General features: G+C 36.0%; 1 protein-coding gene across 30 annotated transcripts in view; it reads left to right on the forward strand.

Moving 5' to 3' along the window:
• The window catches only part of ZNF644 (zinc finger protein 644), a 116,116-nt gene that overhangs the window by 76,014 nt on the left and 15,847 nt on the right, over positions 1-24,255 (forward strand). For 13 of the 30 annotated variants that reach the window (XM_008264899.5, XM_070078060.2, XM_070078065.2 and 10 more), the window contains 3 exons: positions 8,218-11,249; positions 11,424-12,026; positions 13,939-14,061. The exons of 5 other annotated variants lie outside the window; for them this stretch is intronic. In XM_008264899.5, the coding sequence (XP_008263121.1) occupies positions 8,218-11,249; positions 11,424-12,026; positions 13,939-14,061 (3,758 nt within the window). Of the gene's footprint in view, positions 1-8,217; positions 11,250-11,423; positions 12,027-12,151; positions 12,252-13,938; positions 14,062-24,255 lie in introns of all 30 variants that reach the window. 12 more of the 30 variants (XM_008264904.5, XM_070078072.2, XM_070078079.2 and 9 more) reach the window with 2 other exon arrangements.

Below are 24,255 nucleotides of genomic sequence, written 5' to 3' on the forward strand. Positions count from 1 at the left end.
TATTTGTCCCTTTGGGACTGGCTTATTTCACTCAGCATGATGTGTTCCAGATTCCTCCATTTTGTTGCAAATGACTGGATTTCGTTGTTTCTTACTGCGGTATAGTATTCTAAAGAGTACATATCCCATAATTTCTTTATCCAGTCTATCGTTGATGGGCATTTAGGTTGGTTCCAGGTCTTAGCTATTGTGAATTGAGCTGCAATAAACATTAGGGTGCAGACCGCTTTTTTATTTGCCAATTTAAATTCCTTTGGGTAAATTCCAAGGAGTGGGATGGCTGGGTCGAACGGTAGGGTTATCTTCAGGTTTCTGAGGAATCTCCAGACTGACTTCCATAGTGGCTTGACCAGTTTGCATTCCCATCTAGCTGTTTTCTAAAAAGGTAAGTAAAGATAACATTGATACAAGGGTTCACCTTCAATAAAAATATTATAGAAAGCACAAGTTCTGGTTTTGTTTCATCTTTTTTTTGGTTCTCAAAGAGAATATCACACTATCCCATCTGAATACATATAAATTTTAATTTATATGGTATAGTTGAAATGTATGTAATACAGATGAATGGTTAAGTACTCATATATTATTACATACTTACAGAAATTGTTTAATCTGAATCCCCCTTTGATAAAATTAAATTACAAATCAGTAAAATAATTCATTCTTTAGATGGCATAGTGTTCAAGTTCTGTTTCCTATTTGCCTGTAAACTGTTTTATATTTTTAAAATATGATTAATATGTAATTAAGCAAAAAAGCCAATGGAACTTAAATAAGAGCTTTATTGTAATGTTGAAAATATATAAAAGATTAAGAAATGTATACAGTTAAAGTCTGTGGAATTTTTAATTTGAAAGAGCTGAATTTTTGGAGTATTAGAAAGAAATAGCATGCATTTATTACTTTCCAGACACATCAGTCCAGTCATACTGTTCTTCTTGCTGATAAATGTTGTTGGTTGCTTTTTCCCAAAATTGATCTACACTGACAAGCTATTAAAGCACAGATTTTCTTTTCAGTTGTTTTAAGGAATCTTTTAAAAGCCACAATGTTTGTGTTTACTATTATTCCACTAACTTTGACCTGCATACTCTAATTTGCCTTGGTCCTTTGGACTCACACAGTTGGAGCATTGAAAATTCTTAGCTTTTTAAGTTCTTGAAGAAATTCCTATCTTTTCTTGAATAAATTTTAATCAAATAGAAACTGATATGTATTCAAAAATCCATCCTTTGTCATATTTCCTTGCCTCTTACTGATTGTCAAATATATAAACATGGTAATTTAATTATTAATGATGAAATTTTCTTTACCCCTTAGAATTATTTCTGTCTTAAGCAATTCATTCCATATGCATATATATTTATCATTATTTTTGGTATTTGTTATCTCTGTCATTATTGCTTTGTCCTCTTAGAATTTTTGACACTCACTTCATTTTCACTTAATGGACTTGATGTGTTAATATTTATGAAATAGCTTAAAACTGAACACAAATACCAAACCCATCACACACTAAAAAATACTGAAAGACTCAATGTAAAATGACAGTTTATGGCATATACTCTGTGTTGATGGAGGGCAAAATTGACATCTTACTGGCATTGACACATTTTACCTACCTTGTTTCCTTTGAAAGTTGTAAAGATCTGGATAGATATGTTTAACAGTAGCTGACCTGTGTTAATACACAGTTTGGTTCAAAAATTGGATGAGTTTGCAAAATATGTAAAGAAGTTATCACTGTTTTCTTAAGTTTTTATTTGTAGAAAGAACATTTGTAAGCCCATAGTGATATTTTTTCACCTCCTCCTCCCTTCTTTCCTTTTTTCAATTTTAATTTTTACAAAATATACTTTCAGTTTATTTTATAGTCACAGGCTTAATCCTCCAGTAAATAAAGAATTCAGCAAGTAGAAAATAGACCACTGTCCCGCTGTATAGGCAAAGGCTTATCTCTCATTTTAAGTGTGAATTGTTCTTATTGGAACTATATGCATGTCATTTATCCTGTCAAAGCTGAGACCATCACTTAACATTGTTCAGACTATATGAAAGCAGAAACAGCACAACAAGCAGTCATTTGTGCTGAATATGACTTAGCATTCCCCTTTGGTTTCAGCAATAATTTATTGCCTTGCCTTTTTCACTGGCAAAACTCATCATCTTAGGAAAATAAATTTTGGTTACTGTTAATTCTCATTGTTATATATGAAAGTTGCACTTTCATAGCACCCTGAATTCCCCCAAACCCCTTTAACATCTTTGTAGTTTTCAGTATCAGTTTACCATATGGCAGTTTCTTCAAATGTGTTGGATTATGTTTAGCCTTTAGTATTTATTGTTGTAAGAATCACCTTGTATTAATATGTGTTTATGAGATAGTATCTTACTATTTGTAATATTGTCCTATTAAATAAGGAGGATGGTACAAAACTGTTCATCAAGTTTAGTGTAGTTTGGTGGTAGGTGGTGAAATCACAGATCAGTAGTTTGTCATGGCAAGTACCATATGTTGCTGGCATTAAAACACCATTTTCCCATTATATCTGATTTTAATTTGTAATCTTAATTTTTTAGGTAAATATAGTGATTTATTTTATATGCCAGTAGAAAATTATCACCTGGCTGTAATATAGATTTTTGTGATACAAATAGCTTTGTGGCCTTATTGGGTTAGTGCCATTTAGTGCCATATTTTCATTGCTTAAGAATCATCCTTTCAACATATTACAGCTTAACTAAAGGATTATAACATTATTTTATAGTACATGTTAGAAGGGACATCAGAAATCATCTTATCCAATCTCCAACCCTATATTCCTTATTTAGTGTTCTGTCAGTCAAACATGCTGAACCATTCCAGTTCACTTTGGGTGAGATAACCCTTTGCAATGCTGAATGGGTGCAGTTTTTGTTTTTAATCTTGAGATGAAATCCATGTCTTTACAGTTTGAACACATTGTGTATTCTGCCTTTTTTTTTTTTTTTTTTTTTTTTTTGACAGGCAGAGTGGATAGTGAGAGAGAGAAAGGTCTGCCTTTTGCCGTTGGTTCACCCTCCAATGGCCGCCACGGCTGGCGCGCTGCAGCCGACGCACCGCGCTGATCCGAAGGCAGGAGCCAGGTGCTTCTCCTGGTCTCCCATGGGGTGCAGGGCTCAAGCACTCGGGCCATCCTCCACTGCCTTCCCGGGCCACAGCAGAGAGCTGGCCTGGAAGAGGGGCAACCGGGACAGAATCCGGCGCCCCAACCGGGACTAGAACCCGGTGTACTGGTGCCGCTAGGTGGAGGATTAGCCTATTGAGCTGCGGCGCCGGCCTGTGTATTCTGCCTTCTATACATCAAACCTTTAACTATTTGAATATTGTTAATTGTATGGGGCTAATTGATAGTTTTGTACGTATAGCCTATCTTTTCATTTTATTTTATGGCATGGACCTTGGAGTCATTCTCATGCCTGCTGGGTACTCTTAGGAATGTTATGATTTTTTATGTATTTCCTGTCATTGTGACATCTAGAAGAGGATGCTAATCTGGATGATATGGTTATGTAGTGTAGTCTGTGTGCTCTTGAATGATATACTGGATGAGATTTAGGTATGTATGTTTGTATACTGTGTGGGAAATATAAGCTTGTATACTGTGGTGATTTGGATGTAGTTAATTAAAATTTGTTTCACAATTAGAATGACAGTTGTAAGTGGTTTTCTCTCCTTGACCCAATCTCATATATTACTAACTGAAATTGTCATGTGTTCTTTGAGGCTAATTTAAATGAACATAGGGTTTGTGAAAACTTGACAGATCTTAAATGTAACTCGGCTAGTGGGCAACATTATAATTTATTTATAGCTGTGCAGTATGGTTGTTAATGAATTAATGTAGGACGAGGGCAATTTGTACTTATAGTTTTATGTAAAATTACACTACATGACAAAGGTTGGCATTATGTAATAAGTACCCAGAAATATTAACCTAGTTGCAATAAATACAATTAATAATGTACATAAGAGTGAAATTAAACTCATTTTCTATCTAAAAAGAATTATTTATGAACAGAAAGTGGACAGCATAGATATGGTGACAGAAAGGTTGTAACTAATCTGAATTACTGAGTGACCTAGGAAGCTTGCTCAGAGGGATTACAGAATAATTATGTTAATATGCAATTATCACCTCATTTCTTCTGTAGTAACCTCAAGATGTAGTGTAGTGAGGGTGTTATAGCAAGTGCTGATAGTTTGCAAAAATACTGATGTTTGAGATTTCTGAGACAATAAGTCTAGCTTGAGGCATATAAGTGATGATCTGTCATCTTGAAGACAGATCTGACCTTTGTACTTTTTTTTTTAGTGCTCACAGTGTATAACTAGAGGCGGTTATAGCTGTAGAACTCATTATGATTTCCTAGAAACTGAAATATGTTTTATGTAGATTTAAGATTCCATTTGCAGCTTTTTTTTAAGAGTGTGATTTTTTTTTTAAAGAACATTTTTAAATTCAGTTAAAAGAATTCTATGGCTATATGATTATGTGAGAGGGCCTTAGTAATGGATTCTAAACATTGTTTTCTAAGATCTAATTAATGGAGCAAATATATCGAATTGAAATTTAGGAAGGCCAAACAACCCACCATTTGTTTAATTTATTAGATTCTCTTTTTAAAAACTTAATGCATAATGCCTCTTTTGAAATATGTCTATACTTTGTTACAGTAATATAAATTGATTTTGGTGACTGTTATATGTATTTGAAAGGAGTTGAAAAACTGTTTGATAGTGTGAAATTAGCTTGCGGGTCAGATGCTGTCTTGTTTGTATGCTACATAACCCTCCACAAATGTAGGAAAATAATTTTTGATGTCAAAATTCTAGCTGTTATTCAGTTGAAAAGAGTTAGGTGATCCATTGTTCTGCATTGTATCTCAGTGCAACAGCTTTGAGTCTTGAATAATGGTATTAAGAAAAAGTGCACTTGCAACATTTTACACTTAGAATATATTCTAAAAATTAAACAAGGAAACTTTTTAATTGTTATAACACTAAAGTACAAGCTTACAAGTAAGTTTGTTGTAGTATATTTTCTAACTAGTTGATCTTTAAATATTAATTGCTGTCTTCCCCTTTTCTGAAAAGGAGTAACTTCTCTCATCTTTGAGTAGAAATTTTTAATTCAGAGCAACTAATCCATATTTCATTTTGCAGGTGCAAGGGAAAATTTTGATTGTTGAAGACCTCATTTCCTGTTTTACTAGTATTTCAGCTGAGTCTGTCTTTGCTCGATGTTTGTCTTTTGCTAGATATAAAATATCTATTACACATACCTGGTTTTTTGTACGTTTTTAAAGAAAAACAGATTGGCGTCTTCAAAATAAGAACTTTTGAAAGCTCGTACAAAGCTGTTCTGGTAATGAGGATGCAGTCCCCAAGCCGACATGATATTCTCATAGTTTGGCCCCCTGCTGTTCAGGGGGTACCAATGTACTTGCTTTAAATGGGAAGCGTCTGTTCCATCTCTGAACCTCTAACACCAGAACAGATGGGTGGAACATAGAACATGGAAGGTTTTTACCTCTGAGGTGGTAACAGTGAAGCCACTCATTAACACTGAATTTACCACTTCGTTAGCAACGTTGCTTCCTGTTGAGAAAATCTAATATAGGCTTTCAAATTGACTGAGCATATATTTGTCTACCTTTATGATTACACTAAGAACAGAAATTAGCTAGTTTTTCAGACATTTTTTAAAAAATTGTTGTTCATTTCAAATTTATGAGATTTTTGCTATTGAGCATTGTACCTAGTTCAATGAGAAATACCAGGAATGGATAATAGTAAAACATCAAGGCTTGCTTTGCTTTTCTTTGACATTTGCACACTCCTTGCTAACACATGTTTATGTGCTGCCCATTTTTAACTTCTGTGTATGTGATGCAGAGATTCCTGCTGGGTGCTGCATTAGCACCATTTTGGAGTGGTATCATTGAATATGATCTTATTGGAAGTCTATTTTTATTACTGTGGAGGTTTGCCAATCTCACAACAAAATTTTAAAAAACCAAGGGGTGGAAAAATGATTTTGGTGTAAATAACAAAGCCAAAGAAAGATATTTTTAATATTAATGGTAGTATGTGTTTTGAGCATTTTATGGAAAGAATAAGATTGTAAGTAGTTGCTTTATGTTATAAGAAAGATTATTAGAAACAACTATTACTCTTGAGCTAGATTTACTGTCTTACAAAGCTTGAATTTGGTACTATGCAGCATAGTAGCAATAGTAAACATGATTAAAATGTTTTGATTTCAGTTTATTGAATTGTAAGGTTCTGCTGTCTTAAAATATTATTCATTACTCATTATTCAGAATAAAAATAGACTAAAAGTATGAAGGGCTTATTTTTTATCTGAGAACAGAAGCCTAGTCTGTCTTATTACTACTGTAACCCTAATACTAGAGCAGAGGCTGGCACATAGTAAGTGGTCGGTAAATATTTGGAGAATGAATAAACTGCCCTTATTGCTCTGTACAAGAGGAAAGGAAATAGAGAAGCTTTTGCCAGTACTTCACATAGTTAATGCCAGGTTGCCAAAGCACAGTGGTTTTTTGTTTTGTTTTCAGATTTATATTTATTTGAAAGGTGCAGATACGAGACAGAGGCAGAGAGAGATCTTCCATTTGCTGGTTCACTCCCCAGTTGGCCGCAGTGGCTGGAGCTGGGCTGAATCAAAGCCAGGAGCCGGAAGCTTTTTCCAGGTCTCCTATGTGGGTGCAGAGGCCCAGGGACTTTGGCCATTTTCTACTGCTATCCCAGGTCGCAGAAGAGAGCTGGATAAGAAGTGGAGTAGCCAGGACTTGAATTGGTGCCCAAATTGGATGACGGCACTGCAGGTGACAGCTTTAACTGCTGTGCCACAACACTGACCCCACAGATGTATATGAGGATTATTAAATATTTTGAGGACCTTGCTACAATGGATGAGTCAGGAAGTTGGAATCATGGTGGAGGTTGTTTCACAGGAAAAAATATTTTTCCTTCTTGAACCTTAGGAACTTTACTTTGGTTTTGGCAGTTGTCTTTTTTATTCATTCAACACTGACCTACTCCTTTATTCAACAAACATTGCACAATCACCAGGTGCTGCAGTAGTTTCTAGGAATGCTATGTTGACTGGGTTATAGTCTTGCCCACAAAACTCTTATCTTCTTCCTAGACGACAGGAAATTCCAGTACAGTGTACATTTATTAGGGCAGGATGAAAGTAGGGTATGCGGGAATTCTTCATTGTAGAGGCCATAATTACAGCCATGGTGTGACTCTATCCAAAATGAACTCTCCTTTTTGAAAATATTGAACTCCATCTCATAATGACTAAACAAGTTAGCAAAAATGCCCAGAAAAGACTTGCCTGTACTTTATATGAAATAAAAGTAAGTACTTATGTTTCATTGTAAAATTTTTTAGGGTGTTGCAGACATTATTCTGCCAGATCATAAGTGGGGTATACATGCTTTTAGAGAATGCTTAGAATTTGAAGATTCAGATTGTGTAAATTTAACATAAAACTTCATTAGTTTTAACTATACTAATTTGAAATTAAGGATAATTTGAGTAAGGAATAAATGAAATCCTATGAATAAAGCACTTTTACAACTGGTAGAACAACTTTCCAGGAAATTGAAACATCTTAAGGCAAAACTGTTTAATATGTAAGTTATTGATGTTGACTGCAAATATGTTCATTCCAATAAAGTTCTTCAATTAGTATTCCTCTGGCAGTGAACTTTAAGTGGCAATGCTTATACATCTCTACAGTGTTCTTTAATTTAAATTATTGTCTAGTATTGAGTGGCTCCTGATAAATCTACCTAAGTGTAAAAATTTTATTAGCAATTTGTATGTAAGAGGTTTTAAATTTTTTTCTAGTCCATAGCATATTGATTTAGTGTGTGTGTGTGTGTGTGTGTTACTTCTCCCTAGATATTTTGTATATTTGCAGTATTGGATTGTTGCTGTTTAGGATGAAGAATGATATTAACCTTTGAGATGCTTTTAAAAAGTATTTCAGTTTTTAAAACTGTTACTTTATTCTTGGACAATTATTAGGTTCTCAATATAAAGAACAGAAAATTAATAAAAATGTATACTTTCAACTCTCCATTCTAATAATACCCTTTCTTTGATTCAAATCTAAATTTTTTGTTTCCATTTTCTAGACTAAATGTGTTAAATGGGCTTGCCAACAATATGGATGATTTGAAGATAAACACCGATATTACTGGTGCTAAAGAAGAACTCATAGATGACAACAGTTCTATCTCAGAGAAAGAGAGTGGAGTTCATAAACCAAAAGATTGTCAGACATCATTTCAAAAAAACAATACGTTGGCTCTGCCTGAAGAACTATCAAAGGACAAATCTGAAAAAGCCTTAAGTGGAGGCCAGTCTGCTCTATTTATACATGCTGGTGCTCCTGCTGTTTCTAGTGAAAACTTTATCTTGCCTAAAGGAGCTGCTGTTAATGGACCAGTTTCACACTCCTCCTTAACTAAGACTTCCAATATGAATAAAGGCAGTGTTTCATTAACCACTGGACAGCCTGTGGATCAGCCAACATCAGAATCTTGTTCAACTTTGCAGGTAGCAGCTGATCTTCAGCTGTCTGCACCACAGAAAGCAAGTCAACACCAAGTTTTATTTTTGTTATCAGATGTAGCACATGCCAAGAATCCAACTCATTCCATTAAAAAACTACCTACCTCTACTTCAGTTGGTTGTGACGTTCAGAATTCAGTGGGGAGTGGTATAAAGTCAGATAGCACTTTAATAAATCAAGTAGAGGTGGGTGAGGATAGTGAAGATTTATTGGTAAAAGATGATTGTGTCAATGCATTGACAGGAATTTCCTCAGGTACAGATGAATTTAGGTCAGAAAATAATGCAAACTGGGATCCCCAAAAAGAGTTTATTCAGTTTCTTATGTCTAATGAAGAAACAGTAGATAAATCTCCAGTTCATTCTAAAGTAGGTCTAGAAAAGAAGAGAAAGCGAAAAATGGATGTAAGCAAGATAACTCGTTACACAGAGGATTGCTTGAGTGATTCCAGTTGTGTTCCCAATAAATCAAAAGTTTTGGAAGTAGACTTTCTAGAACAGAATGAAGAGCTACAAGCAGTAGACTCACAGAAATATGCATTATCAAAAGTGAAGCCTGAATCAGCTGAAGAAGACTTGGAATCTGTGGAGGCTTTTCAACATCTAATTTATAACCCAGATAAGTGTGGAGAAGACAGTTCACCTGTTCATACTAGCACTTTTCTTTCAAATACCTTAAAAAAGAAATGTGAAGAGAGTGATTCTGAGTCACCTGCTACTTTCAGTACTGAAGAGCCATCATTCTACCCCTGTACAAAGTGCAATGTGAATTTTAGGGAGAAAAAGCACCTCCACAGGCATATGATGTATCATTTGGATGGGAATAGTCACTTTCGCCATCTTAATGTCCCAAGGCCATATGCTTGTAGAGAATGTGGACGGACATTTCGAGATCGCAATTCACTTCTGAAGCATATGATTATTCATCAAGAAAGAAGACAGAAGTTGATGGAGGAAATTCGTGAATTGAAAGAACTTCAGGATGAAGGAAGAAGTGCACGATTACAGTGTCCTCAGTGTGTATTTGGTACCAATTGCCCTAAAACATTTGTGCAACATGCTAAAACCCATGAAAAAGATAAAAGGTACTATTGCTGTGAAGAGTGTAACTTCATGGCAGTGACAGAAAATGAATTGGAATGTCATCGAGGCATTGCCCATGGAGCAGTAGTAAAATGTCCCATGGTCAGTTCTGATATAGCGCAAAGAAAAACACAAAAAAAGACTTTTATAAAAGACTCAGTCATAGGATCATCCAAAAAGTCAGCTTCCTACATATGTAAGGTGTGTCCTTTTACTACTTCAGCCAGAAGTATTTTAAAAAAACACATGGAATACTTGCATTCATCATCATGTGTTGATTCATTTAGTAGTTCTCTTGGACTTGATAAAAGAAAAAATGACATCCTTGAAGAGCCCATAGATGTTGATGGCACTAAACCATTAATCAAACAACAGTCAGCCACTTTTCCAAAGAACTCTGCTTTAAAACAGGATGTGAAGCGAACATTTGGATCAAGCTCACAATCAAGTAATTTTTCAAAATTTCATAAGCGGCCACACAGAATACAAAAAGCTCGGAAAAGCATTGCCCAATCAGGTGTAAATATGTGCAATCAAAACAACTCTCCTCAGAAGACTGTTATGAATAAAAGCAGCATTGACCAAAAACCTAAGTATTTTCATCAGGCAGCAAGAGAAAAATCAAATGCCAAGGCAAATAGCAACTATTTGTATAGGCACAAATATGAAAATTACAGGATGATCAAAAAATCAGGTGAATCATATCCTGTACATTTCAAAAAAGAAACTAGTTCCTTAAATTCTCTACATCTGTTTTCATCATCAAGTAATTCACACAATAGTTTTATTTCAGATCCTCATAACTCTGATACCAAAAGGCCAGAAAACTTCAAAGACCATAGGCGTGTAGCTGTAAAGAGAGTGCTTAAAGAATCTAAGAAAGAAAGTTCTGTTGGAGGAGAAGACTTGGATAGCTATCCAGATTTTTTGCATAAGATGACTGTTGTTGTTTTGCAAAAACTGAATTCTGAAAAGAAAGATAGTTATGAAACAGAAGATGAAAGTTCCTGGGACAATGTTGAGCTAGGTGACTACACTACACAGGCCATAGAAGATGAAAGCTATAATGAGATTAATCAAGATCATGTAAACTTATTCCCTCTATTTAAAAGCAAGGTAGAAGGTCAAGAGCCTGGAGAAAATGCTGCCCTAAGTTACGATCAAAATGATGGCTTTTATTTTGAATATTATGAAGATGCTGGAACTAACAACTTTTTGCATGAGATTCATGATCCTCAGCATTTAGAAAATGCAGAAACGTCATTATCAAAGCATAATTCTGTTTTTCATTGGACTGATTTGTCTCTTGAGAAGAAATCATGCCCTTATTGCCCAGCAACATTTGAAACAGGTGTAGGGTTGTCGAATCATGTCCGGGGTCATCTTCACAGAGCAGGATTAAGCTATGAAGCTCGTCATGTTGTATCACCAGAACAAATAGCCACAAGTGACAAAATGCAACATTTCAAAAGAGCTAGTACAGGGACACCTGTTAAGCGAGTTAGAAAAGGTAAGTTTTCTTGTAGATAATTTGGGTTAATACGTCTGTGTTCAAATTTAGAGGAAAATTTTGTTTGAATCTGGTTATGCTAGAATCACATAATTTTGTATTTCAGAGTTAAATCATTGTAAAGTGGTCTGCTTACAAAAAATTCTGATGCCACTCTTAAAACATTTTTTTTAGCTGTAGAGAAGTCTGAAACCACTTCTGAACATACCTGCCAACTCTGTGGTGGTTGGTTTGATACTAAAATTGGATTATCAAATCATGTTAGAGGCCACTTGAAAAGACTCGGAAAGACCAAATGGGATGCTCACAAATCTCCAATCTGTGTTCTGAATGAAATGATGCAAAATGAAGAAAAATATGAAAAAATCTTAAAGGCATTGAACAGTCGTCGTATTATTCCTAGACCATTTGTGGCTCAAAAACTTCCAAGTGATGACTTTCTATCTCAAAATGTTATACCTCTTGAAGCATACCGTAATGGCCTAAAGACTGAAGCTTTGTCAGTGTCAGCATCTGAGGAAGAAGGGCTTAATTTCTTAAATGAATATGATGAAACAAAACCAGAGCTGCCCAGTGGAAAAAAGAATCAGTCTCTTACACTGATAGAACTTCTTAAAAATAAAAGAATGGGAGAAGAAAGAAATTCTGCTATTTCTCCTCAAAAGATCCATAATCAAACAGCAAGAAAGAGATTTGTTCAGAGATGTGTTCTTCCATTAAATGAAGATAGTCCACTGATGTATCACCCACAAAAAATGGACTTGACTATGCACTCAGGTAAGAGTACATTTAAGGCTATCTCACCATATATAACTTAAGTACAGTTCAATTATATTTTCTTTAGTGGAATATGTGAAAAATACTCTCTCAGAATCTTCTTATTTAAGCTGCTTTTTTTGCAGAACACAGATTGGTTATTCTACTGTCATTTCTATATAACTCATCAGTTGATGCGCATCAGCACTGAATTCTCTGTGCCTCATTTCTTGGTCTGAATGTAAGGTGAGAACAAATGGAAAAAGAAAACTACAAAAAAAAAAAAACCACAGAAATCTAATCTGTAAACAAATTTTGCTGCGGTTGGAGGATGGCTGTGGATGGGAGGTTGATGGTGTTCAAAAACAGCATTACTGAAAAAGCAGACCTCTGTCATATTTGCCAGTGCTCCAAAGTGATAATGTTTTCAAGATTGAGCTGTTGTTTTCCCCACTGCTTACATGAAACAAAACAAAACAGACTTTTTAAACTGAATGGACTGGTGTCTTGTTATACATGGTGATTAACCCAAAGAAGCCTCTCCCTTCCCATTTCCTCATTGTATGGCGGGGTAGTTTGGTTTTGGAGGTCTGTTCTAAGTGTAAAACATATTTGGTTGGGCTTTTAGACTTTATGGAAATGAACAGATGATTTAGCTTAGTGCTTGTGCACCAAAAGATTTTCTTTTCCAAAGGCATATTTTGTATGTGTTGGCAAGCGATATTGCACATAATGTAGACAACGCTTTATTTGGTATTGCCAAGTCTGGTTTATTCTTTTAGTCTAGAATTTTAAGTGTCTTTATAGGTTGCTTTTGGAGGTTAAGAATGTTGAAGGTTTGCTTGGATGGTCTCATAATTACAACCCTAGACTAAGTGTGTCAGAGGTAATAGTATTGTCCACAGGATTAATAATAAAATTATGTAAAGTACTGTTGACTTGTTCATCTTGGGTAGACATTGGAATATCCTAAATATTTGTAATGCAGTTTTGATTTAAGGAAGATTATCTTGTATTGCACGTGATTGAAAAAGTTTTATTTTGTGTGGCCTTCTGGTTATAGGACTCTTGAACAGAGTCCTTCAAAGTCAATAGTTTTCTGTATATTTTAGAAGGATATTAGCTGTATTGACTGAGGTGTAGTGTACTTCAGAGAAGGAAGTGTATTTGTGGCTATCACAGTAATGTGGAAGAAACTAATTGAAGTGTGTTGGGGAGTGAGAGTTGTCTGAGAAGTTAGGAGTTTTTCTTATTGTTTCAGGATGTTTTCTTCCCAGTGATGATTAAGATGTTAGCTTGTTGATCATTTATTTAGCACAAAGATTTTTGCAAAAAACTTCAAATCATTAACTTTCATTATTGATTACGCATTCAGAGTAATGAACATAAAATGCCCTGAATAAAATGTTGTGTCTAACAGCTGTTCAGTGGTGTGTTTTACCACCTTTTCTCCCAGCCTTCATCAGAAAGCTTAATTTAGTATCAAGCCTTTTACGGTTTTGTGGGTAAAACACTTTAATTACCACTTTGTCAACTAGACTTTTTAATTCTTTTTATTGGTAAGGTTGTAAGCTTGAAACTTCCAACAGAACTGTGGTATTCAAATCACAGGATTGTATTTCAGTAGGTTTAAGAAATGATCTGCGTAACACAGAAATCTGCAAGAAAGTGATGATAGGTGTTAAATCCAGAGGAGTTCTGAGGTTCAAGTCATTCCTCTTCCATCTATCCAAAGAGCATGGGTTGGCCCTAAATACTAACTACAACTAATAATAGTTAACTTAATTCCCTCTCCTTATTTTAAGTTAACCTAATCCAATGAACGTTTTTTTTTTTTTTTAAACCATCTTTATTGTGGTACATTTCTACACACTTTAAGAAAATTTCACTTTCTGAAGTGAGAACTGGATTATAGTTTTCTTTTGAATGATAGGTATGCCTGTGAAGCTTAGAACATGTGTGCATTGCAATACGACGTTTACAAGTGCTGTTAGCCTGTCCAACCACTTACGCGCTTATGCACGAAAGAAGAGTGCTGGACTTTTGACTGGTACAGGTATGTTTGAACAGATATCACAGCAAGTCTGTTTGATACAATACACTATTTTCCTCACCAAATTGGTGCTAATTCAGATGATATATATAGTTTTCTTTGGTAAGCAGCAGTTGAGTGAATATACATTAAATTTCAGCAACTTGTAAACTGTTAGATATAATTTAAACAAGTTATTTTTTTTCATTGGCTCATATTGATTTGGGGAGAAAAACCCAGTAGAGGTATAGAACTTCTTAGTCCACATTAATCCCATTGATTTTTAAATTCTATTTTTTTATGTTACTATTTTTATTTTTTGTTAGTAGAGTTCAGTAAGATACCTCTCTTTGATGGAAAAATATCACACTTCTAGCCTGTAAATGCTTTATTAGAAAATAAATTACAGTAGAGTTTCAAATATATAGGATTGATTATAAAACTAAAGGAACTAGTGAGTTTTCAATTGGTCTATACATCAAACCTTTGAAGGGGCAAGTCTCAGTAATGGCCTGTGTTGACAACTGAGTAGGTTTTTCTTTTAATATCCCTAAACTTTATTTAAAATTAATAAATACAGCTAAGCACATAAGTGCTATCATGCACATTTCTGTGTTATTTTTGGTTGGTTAGCCCAACCTTGCAGATATCTCTTCATATTGCTTATCTGTGAAAATTTTATTAGCTTACTCATAAGTAATACGCTTCTTATACCCTGCAAAATGCTTTGCTCTTTCATTTGTATCTTTCAACCTGCCCTGCTTCAGCAAATCTCATTTCTTTTGCATCTAAGAATATACTCTTTTTTTCTAAACAGATTTATATAAACCTTTTCCAAAATTCTCTTTTCAGTCTTTTAATTTGTCTTGGTCTTTAGATCACTGCCTCTGCTTTCTTCTAGTTGCTGTTTTCCCAACTTTTTTTGTTCTTCCTCATGTCTTATGACTTGCACTTGAAATGTTCTTGATGCCAAAGAAGCATGTGTGTTCATACTGGTGTCTTTCTTTCTTCTGCTTCTTTGCTTTGTTCCTTGACTTGATATAAAAATCACCAGGAATGACTATTTACCATTTGTATAAAATGAGGGAGTTGAGTGAATTTTCTTTACTGGCTTAGTCCTCCTACTATGGGGTTATATTTTTTATATATCCCTACCTTCATCAAGAGGTTCTTTTCCTAGATTTCTTACTTTAAAATGAAGGCAATTGAAAATTCTGAAATGAAGTTGGTATCATCCTGGTGAAGACTGAAAAAATAAGTGTCTAATTAGAAAGAACAGGGACTCAAGAAATGGATAGGCCTAAATTAGACTTTAAGGACTTGAGAAAATACTCCATTCTGACTATACAAAGAGATTATGCAAATATTCAACAAGACAAGATTTTACCACACTAGGTTTTCTTAGTACATTAAAGAAAGAAAGAGTTTTTACCTCATCTGAAAAATTCTTCAAAACATAACTGCTAGTATACCATCCATTGACTAAGGGTTCATTCTAATGAACACTATCTTAAAAACTTCATTGTCAGAAAAGTAATATTAAATAGGCCAGCAGGGAAAAAATATCACCAGCTAAATGCTAAACAAAATGTCAGAGATGCTAAAAAGAAATACAGTGTTTAGCATTCCTAGGCAAAGAGAAGAGAAATGAAAAGCTGAATAAGGCCTAGGGTACCTTTTTTAAAAAGATTTCTTTACTTAAAAGGCAGAGTTAGAGGAAGAGAGAGCAAGAGAGAAAGAAAAATACTGAAAAATACTGAGATATTTTATCTGCAGGTTCATTTCCCAAATGGCCACAATGGCCAGGCCAAAGCAGGAGCCAAGAGCTTCATCCAGGTCTCCTACTTAGGTGGCATGGGCTCAAGCACTTGGATCATCTTCACTGCTTTTTCAGGCACATTAGCAGGAAGCTGGATCAGAAGTAGAGCAGCCAGGACTTGAACCAGTGCCCAGTATAGGATGCTAGTGTCGCAGGCAGTGGCTTAACCCACTGTGCCACAACGTGAGCCCTGACCTAGGATATTTTCCATATCCAATATCTACTTAAGAAAATCATAAAAAAAAAAAAGATGTATGCTTCCTTTCCTTGGGAATTCTGAAACATTGTCTCCTGGTTTTTAAAATCTTCACAGGTAGAGCTACACAAAAGGTATTTTTCCTGATTATTCATGCAAACTAAAAAGTTTCATCCAGTTTTATTAATTTTTTTGTTTCCCAAAAGGATTATTCATAAATTCCACATGATTGTTCTCTTCCTCCATATCAGTATCACTTATATAAAGCTGTGGTTCCAACTTAATGGTCCCAGAGGGTTTCTGGGTTATATATAATCGTGGGAGTAACAAGCATCACTTTTCAAGAATGGATAGATGATTTTTTGATGAATAAAAAAATCATTTTTATAAAAACCTTCCTTAACATAAATGTTTCACAACATAAAGGGAAAATAGGAACAAAGCCTCTGTAAAGATATTTAATATTTACATTTCTATTTGAAGCAACCTTCATTCATGTGGATATTTTAAAAAGATTTATTTATTTATTTGAAAGGCAATGTTACAACGAGAGGAGGAGACAGAGAGAGAGCAGAATCTTCCATCTGCTAGTTCACTTCCCTAATGGTTGCAACCAGGAGTTCAGAACCAAGAACTTGGAACATACTCTGCTGCTTTCCCAGGCACCTTAGCTGGGAGCTGGATCAGAAGTGGAACAGCTGAGACTGGAACCGGCCGGCATATGGGATGCTGGTGCTGCAGGCAGTGGTTAACATGCTACACTATAGGGCAGACTCCGTTCATGTGGATTTTTAATTTTTTTAAAGAATTTTAAAAAAATATTTGAAAGGCAGAATTACAGAGAGAGAGGGAAAGATAGAGATCTTCCATCTACTGGCTGGTTCACTCTCCAGAAGGCTGCATCAGCCAGGGTTGGGCCAAACTGAAGGTAGAAGCCAGTAATTTCATCCATGTCTCCCACGTGAGTGCAAGAGCCTAAGGATTTGAGCTGTCTTCTACTGCTTTCCCAGGCACATTAGTTGGGAGCTATTCTGGAAGTGGAGAAGCCAGGATATGAACCGTTTCCTATATGGGATGCTGGTGTCACGGGCGCAGCTTTACCCATGATACCACAACCCCTTCCCCAGATTTGTAATTATATAGTCCATTCTTGAAGGGAAACTTTGATACCCCAGATGATAATGGACTGCTGGATTACTTGTGGCAGAATAAATTTCAAGCCTTCTTAGAAGCTACCAGCTCTTGGCCTTTTCTTTGGAAATTAATATCCTTTGGAGGAGAAGAAATATTCCTTGTAACTAATTATCTCTGATAGCCTGAATAGACTTGAAATGGATACCCTTCTGCTTCCCAATATATCTATTTTCTGTTGACACAAGTACTTCTAATTTTTTTTTTTTTTTTGAGGTCATTGACCTTGTTGAGAGTTTTATCAAAGCTCTGGGCTCCTTCTCAGAAACATGCACTTTCTCATCCACCAATAAAAATTTTTTCTATGCTTTGACTGTGAAGGCTATCATCTATGGACCCTTCCTATGGTGTCAAATCAAGAAAGGAGAGATGCCAGAATAAAAATGAAGTAGAAAGAACACAGAACTCAGGAGCCCAAAGAAGCTGTTTTGTTTTGAGTAGAAGATGCTTAAGATACAAGGACTGTGTATTTAATTCTGTGCTCACACATGTAAATTAAAATACATCCTCTCTAGTGTTAGTAAAAGGATTGATGAAGAAAGTAGGAAAGCTTTTGAATTGACAGTGAAAGAGGTAGCTATACTTGGGACAGTTAAATTGTCAAAAACAGTAAATTTCACAGATTAAAATTTTGCTTAGAACTGACAGGTTATCGTCTATTGGGTAGATTCAGATAAATTATTTTAACAATTTTCATGTCTTGTAGATAATTTATGAAACAATTTTAACTTAAAAAAAATGGATCTTTATTTAAAGAGACTAGTATCAAGAAGCTTACATTTTGTTCTATATGGTGAATTCAAGGTAGACTTCTTATTTTTCATGAATTTACTCCAGTTAGTGTGGACTGCACTGATAGTAGGCTTCTTTTTCAGATTTTGTTCTCTTTAGATTGTTTTACATGTTCATACAAGTTTTTTCCTGATTAATTTTATATACAGTCTGTTAAGAACATTATGAAAAATTCATGAAAAATCAGAATTTTCATGATACAATTTATATTAAATGCTTTTGACCTTTGTTTTAAGTATTGGCTTTTTGTGTTTAATATCTTAATTAAATGATATCTTTTTTTAATCCTGGCAATATTAAAAACACATATTAAATTTATTAATATAGTGACTGTACAAGCTGGTTTAGCCTTGCTGTCCCAGATTGGTAATAACTGTCTTTCTTATACTCACAAGGGTCTTGGCTTGGATGATAAATTATGTAGTCATCCTGGTTATTAAAATTTCTAAAACACTGAAAATATTCTACTGACCTAATCTTCAATCCAGAATAAGAAACTTTTTATGTCAAAATAAGTTTCAACAGGTGAGAAATTTCAACAGGTGAGAAAAGAGAAATAAAGTCAGAGTAGAGAGACTGAAAGGAAATGTGTCTGTAAGCTGGATGCATTTCGCACATACATAGCATTCTGTTATCTCTTGGAAAGAAAAATAGTGATGGCATTTTTGTTTGTTTTTTACAGGCAGAGTGGACAGTGAGAGAGAGAGAGAGAGAGAAAGGTTTTCCTTTGCCATTGGTTCACCCTCCAATGGCCACCACAGCCAGTGCGCTGCGGCCGGCGCACCGCGCTGATCCAAAGGCAGGAGCCAGGTACTTCCTCCTGGTCTCCCATGAGGATGCAGGGCCCAAGCACTTGGGCCATCCTCCACTGCACTCCCGGGCCATAGCAGAGAGCTGGCCTGGAAGAGGGGCAACCGGGACAGAATCCGGCGCCCTGACTGGGACTAGAACCTGGTGTGCCGGCGCCGCTAGGCAGAGGATTAGCCTGTTGAGCTGCGGCACTGGCCTAATAGTGATAGCATTTAACATTTTATTGGGACTACATTTTGACCCTGTGTATAAACACATTTATATAAATACACAATTCCTTGTTCACTCTTCCACTCACCTAATTTGAATATGATGCACTCTTATTTTCTTTTTTATTAAAAATTAACACAGTTCATGAGCCAGTAAATTGATTTACTATTCAGTGAGAAGTCACTGTCTACAGATTAAACACTGCCTTAAATGGTTCTCTTAGGGGCTGGTATTGACTAGAACCAACAATAGTGATATCTTGGAAATAATAATACTTTTGTGGCAACATGTGAATTTAATTTTCTCTTTTTATTCATATTTTAATCTATTGATGGAATTTTTAAAAAATTTATTTATTTGAAAGAGTTACACAGAGAGAGAAGGAGAGGCAGAGAGAGAGAGGTCTTCCAACTGCTGACTCACTCCCCAGTTGGACAAAACGACCAAAGCTGCACCGATCCGAAGCCAGGAGCTGCTTTCAGGTCTCCCATGTGGGCGCAGGGGCCCAAGGTCTTGGACCATCTTCTGTTGCTCACCCAAGCCATAGTAGAGAGCTGGATCAGAAGTAGAACAGCCAGGACTTGAACCAGAACCCTTATGGGATGCCGGCACTGCAGGCGGTGGCTTTACCCGCTACACCACAGCGCCAGCCCCTGTATATCACATTTTTTAAAAAGGTTTTATTTGAGAGGCAGGGCCACAAAGAGAAAGGTCTTCCATCTGCTGATTCATTCCCCAGATGGACGCAGTGACTGGAGCTGGGCCAATCTGAAGCCAGGAGCCAGGAGCGTCTTCCAGGTCTCCCACATGGGTGCTGGGGCCCAGGACTTGGGCCATCTTCTACTGCTTTCCCAGGCCATAGCAGAGAGATGAATCAGAAGTAGAGCAACCAGGACTTGAACAGGCGCCCATAGGAGATGTCTGCACCGCCGGTTTGGGCTTTAATTGTTGCACCACAATGTCAGCCTCTGTAGATTGCATTTTTAAAATGAAATGCTGACCTTTGAGATTTAAAGTAAATTGGAGATTTCTAGTTACTTATTTAAAATTAATTTAAGAAAAATATTTGTATATATGTGGTATATTTGGGAAAGGTTTCATTTTGTTGTATTCAGAACACTTCTTAGTAGCATTTTGGGAATAGAGCATAATTGTTCTACAACACACAGATGACTCACTCATAATTTATGAAAAAAATAGTTAAAAATTGGTATCGTAGCCTTTCTGTCAGTACCACTAGTGCAATATAGATACATTCTGTTTTAAAAAACTAAACTGCTTTATTTTTATGACATTTATTTTTGATATAAGTGTAATAATAGATTGCATGTTACAAAGTAGGTCCTTTGCTGTTTTCAGCTTTAATGATACATTTGGCTATAGAGGTCTGCAGTGACAAGTGCTGATAATATACAGCACAGTGCCAGGTCTTCAGTGTGTTTGTAAAACACTAGAGAAGTCATTCCTACATTGTGGAAAGTACTCTCCTGCTCTGATAAGGAAAAAATATTATTTTTGTAAAAGCTTTCTAACGTGCATTAAATTACCTGTCCCTTCTTCAGGGTCTTTTGCAAAAACATTGTATGTTCAAGAAATTACTTGCTTGTATGTTGATTTCTTTTGGCCTGAAAGAATATAAGTAGAAAAATTTTATCTTTATAACATTAAAATTTAAAGGAGCAAACCAGATTTTACTTAAAGTAAATATCTGTGGGGGGATAAGTGAGAAGTATGAGACAACTCCTTGCCATTAAAGAACGTAGGAAAGGGTTATTGACAACACATAAAATGGTCAAAATTAGAGCACTGTGCAATATTTATACAGTTAAATGGTGTCCTGACCATAAGTGCTGTGAGGGGTTCAGGTTATTTAGTTTAGGCCTCCTTTTGAGGGCAACTGGGAGTTAAATAGAACTCCTTTTTTCCTATTGCCTTTACAATTGTCTCATTATTAATAATTTGCCTAAAAGAAGAGGGAAAAAATTCATGCTGGTATGTTTCTTGTCATTATTTAACATAATCATGACTTAGTGGGACAAGTAAAAGTACACTGGTAGACAAAGTATTATAAGATTTCAGTGATAGGGGCCAGCGCTGTGGCATAGCAGGTAAAGCCACTGCCTATGATGCTGACATCCCATACGGGCCTTTTAGAGGCGCAGTAGGCCACAAAGTAGTGTCAGGGCGGTGTTGTGGCAAAGCAAGTAAAGCTGCTGCCTGTGAAGACAGCATCCCATATGAGTGCTGGTTTGTGTCCCAGCTACTCCACTTTCAAGCCAGCTCCCTACTAATGGCCTGGGAAAAGCGATGGAAGATGATACAGGTGCTTGGGCACTTGCACCCCTGTGGGAGACCAGGAAGAAGCTCCTAGCTTTGACCTGGCCCAGTCGTGGCTGATGTGGCCTTCTGGGAAGTGAACCAGCAGTTGGATGATTCTCTCTCTCTGTCCTTCTCTCTGTAACTCTGACTTTCAAACAAATAAGTAAATCTTTAAAAAAAAAAAAAAAAAAAATTGAGACCCTGAACATGGATAAGAATTTTTGGAAGAGGAAGTGAAATCCAATCAGGGGTAGAATTTTCAAAGAATGATGGGAAGATTAACTTATATAGATGCTTGGGAAGATGGTAATGCCAGGAAGATGGGTTTGGTGATCTGAATACTTGCTAAAAATTGAAAATGTCATTGAAAAGTTTTTCTAAAATAAGGGAATGACAAGATCATACTTGTATTTTAAAAAGCTAGCCATGGGGGCTGACACTGTGGCGTAGCTGGTAAAGCCACTGCCTGCAGTGTTGGCATCCCATATGGGCGCTGGCTGCTCCACTTCTGATCCAGCTTTCTGCTGTGGCCTGGGAGGGCGGTGGAAGATGGCCTGGGTTCTTGGGCACCTGCTCCCGCGTGGGAGGAGCCAGCAGATGGAAGACATCCCCCTGCCCCGCCTCTCCTCTCTTTGTGTAACTCTTTCAGGTAAATAAATAAATCTGTTTAAAAAAGCTATGCATGAGACACAGATGGGTTTCTATATTTTCTTGGCTATAATTTAACTCTGTGGTACTGCCCTTCACTTAAGCATGTAGGGTTGCAGCTTTTTTTGCACCAAAATAAAAATTTTAAAATATCTACAGTTTTTTCATAATATGCATTTTTCATAAACTTTTTGAAGACCCTCCTTGTAGAAAGGTTGCTCTAAATACTCAATTGATTCATTGAAATTGTCTTTAGTTTACTGTGTTTTAAGGGTAGAAATCAGACAACATTTTGGAAAGATTACCATCAAAATGGTAAAATCCAGTTTGACACTTAAAGCGTTAGTCTTTCATTATCTAGAAAATTTGCTAACTTTGATTAATTACCTTACTGATAACCATAGTAACAGCATATTGTAAGTGCTGGTGACATGTGTGAGATACTATAGAAATTTAGGGGATGAGGAAGGCACTCTCATCTAGACTGAGACCCAGCCAGGCTTTTGGAAGTGGACAGTAGTTTTTAAATGAACCTTTTAGGATACCTAATTGAAATGGAAATAAAGGTCAGTGGTGGGAAAGGAACTGAGTTGAAGGAGGGAGTAGTAAGGGAGAATGTGGGAAGTTTTGAAAGTAGGAGATAAGGGAACTGAGTTCCTATGATAAGGGGAGAAAGGTAGAGGACATGGAATGCTATTCTAAGCTGTTGGAATTTTGGAATTAACTTTGTAGTGAGGAGCAATTGTCCTTTTAAAAAGAATCTAATGCTTTTGAAAGTGCTTTTTAAATAAAAGGATTTCTGCAGGAGGAGGAGAAACTAGAACTATAAAAGAGGGATAATATTAAGAAAGGAAAAGTAAGCAATGCTTGGCAGGTTAGGTTGGGAAGAATAAGGAAGAGACTGAGATGGCAAAAGGATTCAAAACTTGTTGCTGGGGGAATGGTTACACAAGACAGTGAAGTTCTAGCAACATCATCACCCAGTTACCCACTGTGCCAAAGCAAATAACCACCACACTTACTGAATCAGTAAGTTTGTTTTTAGGAGAATAGAATAAGCCTGTTTTTACTATCATTGGTTACAAAACTTAGTTGTATTTGGTTGATTGTCTTTTTTGACAGTCATCTTTTTTCTCATTGTCTTAATCAGTCACCTAGGATTCCTAATGATTTTGTTGCTTACTGCTTTTCTAGGGTTTGCATTTTATATGATTGGGTGGGTGTTTGCTGTTTTTGTTTATTTATTTGAAAGGCAGAAAGAGATTTCCTATCCACTGGCTCATTCCCCAGATACTCTTTAACAGCCAGAGCTGGACCAGGCTAAAACCAAGATGCCTGGACTCAATCTAGCTCTCTCAGCAGATGGCAGGGACCCAACTACATGCACATTTGCAGGGGGGATGGAGAGTAGAGCCTGGGCTCCCTTATGAGATGTGGATTTCATACCTGCTGAGCCAGTGCCCATCCCTGGGGTTTTTAAATGCATCTAAAATCTTTATATCCTCAATTGTAATGTTGGATTTGCTGTGATTAATATTCTAACATGAGGGTTTTTTTTAATTCTCTTTATAATATAATCTGGATTAAGATAGACCTTATAGACATGTTGCTGGTCAGAGCTAAATTTTAGGGAATCTGCTTTAGTTGACTCTATGTAATAATAAAATAATACACAAGACTTAAACAGACTCTGTTAAAAAAAAAAGATTACTAAAAGATTTATTCAAGGCAGAATATGAGTGACCTAGAACTAGGGGACAGAAGACCAATGACTTTTTTTTTTTTATGTGAAAGAGTTACAAAGAGGGAGGGAGGGAAGACATAATTGGTTATAAATATCATCAGAAACTGGGTACTATCTCTGAGAAGAAGGCTATGAAAGGAAGGCTATTCTAATAAAAACAATTCTGGGAATGGATAAGGAATATTAGATTAGGAACAAAGGATTGTGTGAGTTTGCTATAGATGGCCAAGAGTAAACAGACTTTATACACATATATCACCCAAGTCAGATTGACCTGGTTAAGAAAACTAATAGCTCTGTCTAGGCAATACTCAGGTAGGTCTCAATAGTGTTTCTCTTGAATGGTTTGCAAGCCTTTTAGGGTGAATTTGTTCTCAAGTTTATGGAAGAGGGTGCCTTGTTTGAGATAGGTAGTCCCTTAATCGGGAAGTACAGAAGTAGAATCCCTTATTTCTTTGTTGTACCTAGGTTTTGAGGAACAAGTTGAAT

This window comes from Oryctolagus cuniculus, chromosome 7 (assembly GCF_051225735.1).
Source record: "Oryctolagus cuniculus isolate XC-2025 breed Fujian yellow rabbit chromosome 7, ASM5122573v1, whole genome shotgun sequence".
Taxonomy (NCBI): Eukaryota; Metazoa; Chordata; class Mammalia; order Lagomorpha; family Leporidae; genus Oryctolagus; species Oryctolagus cuniculus.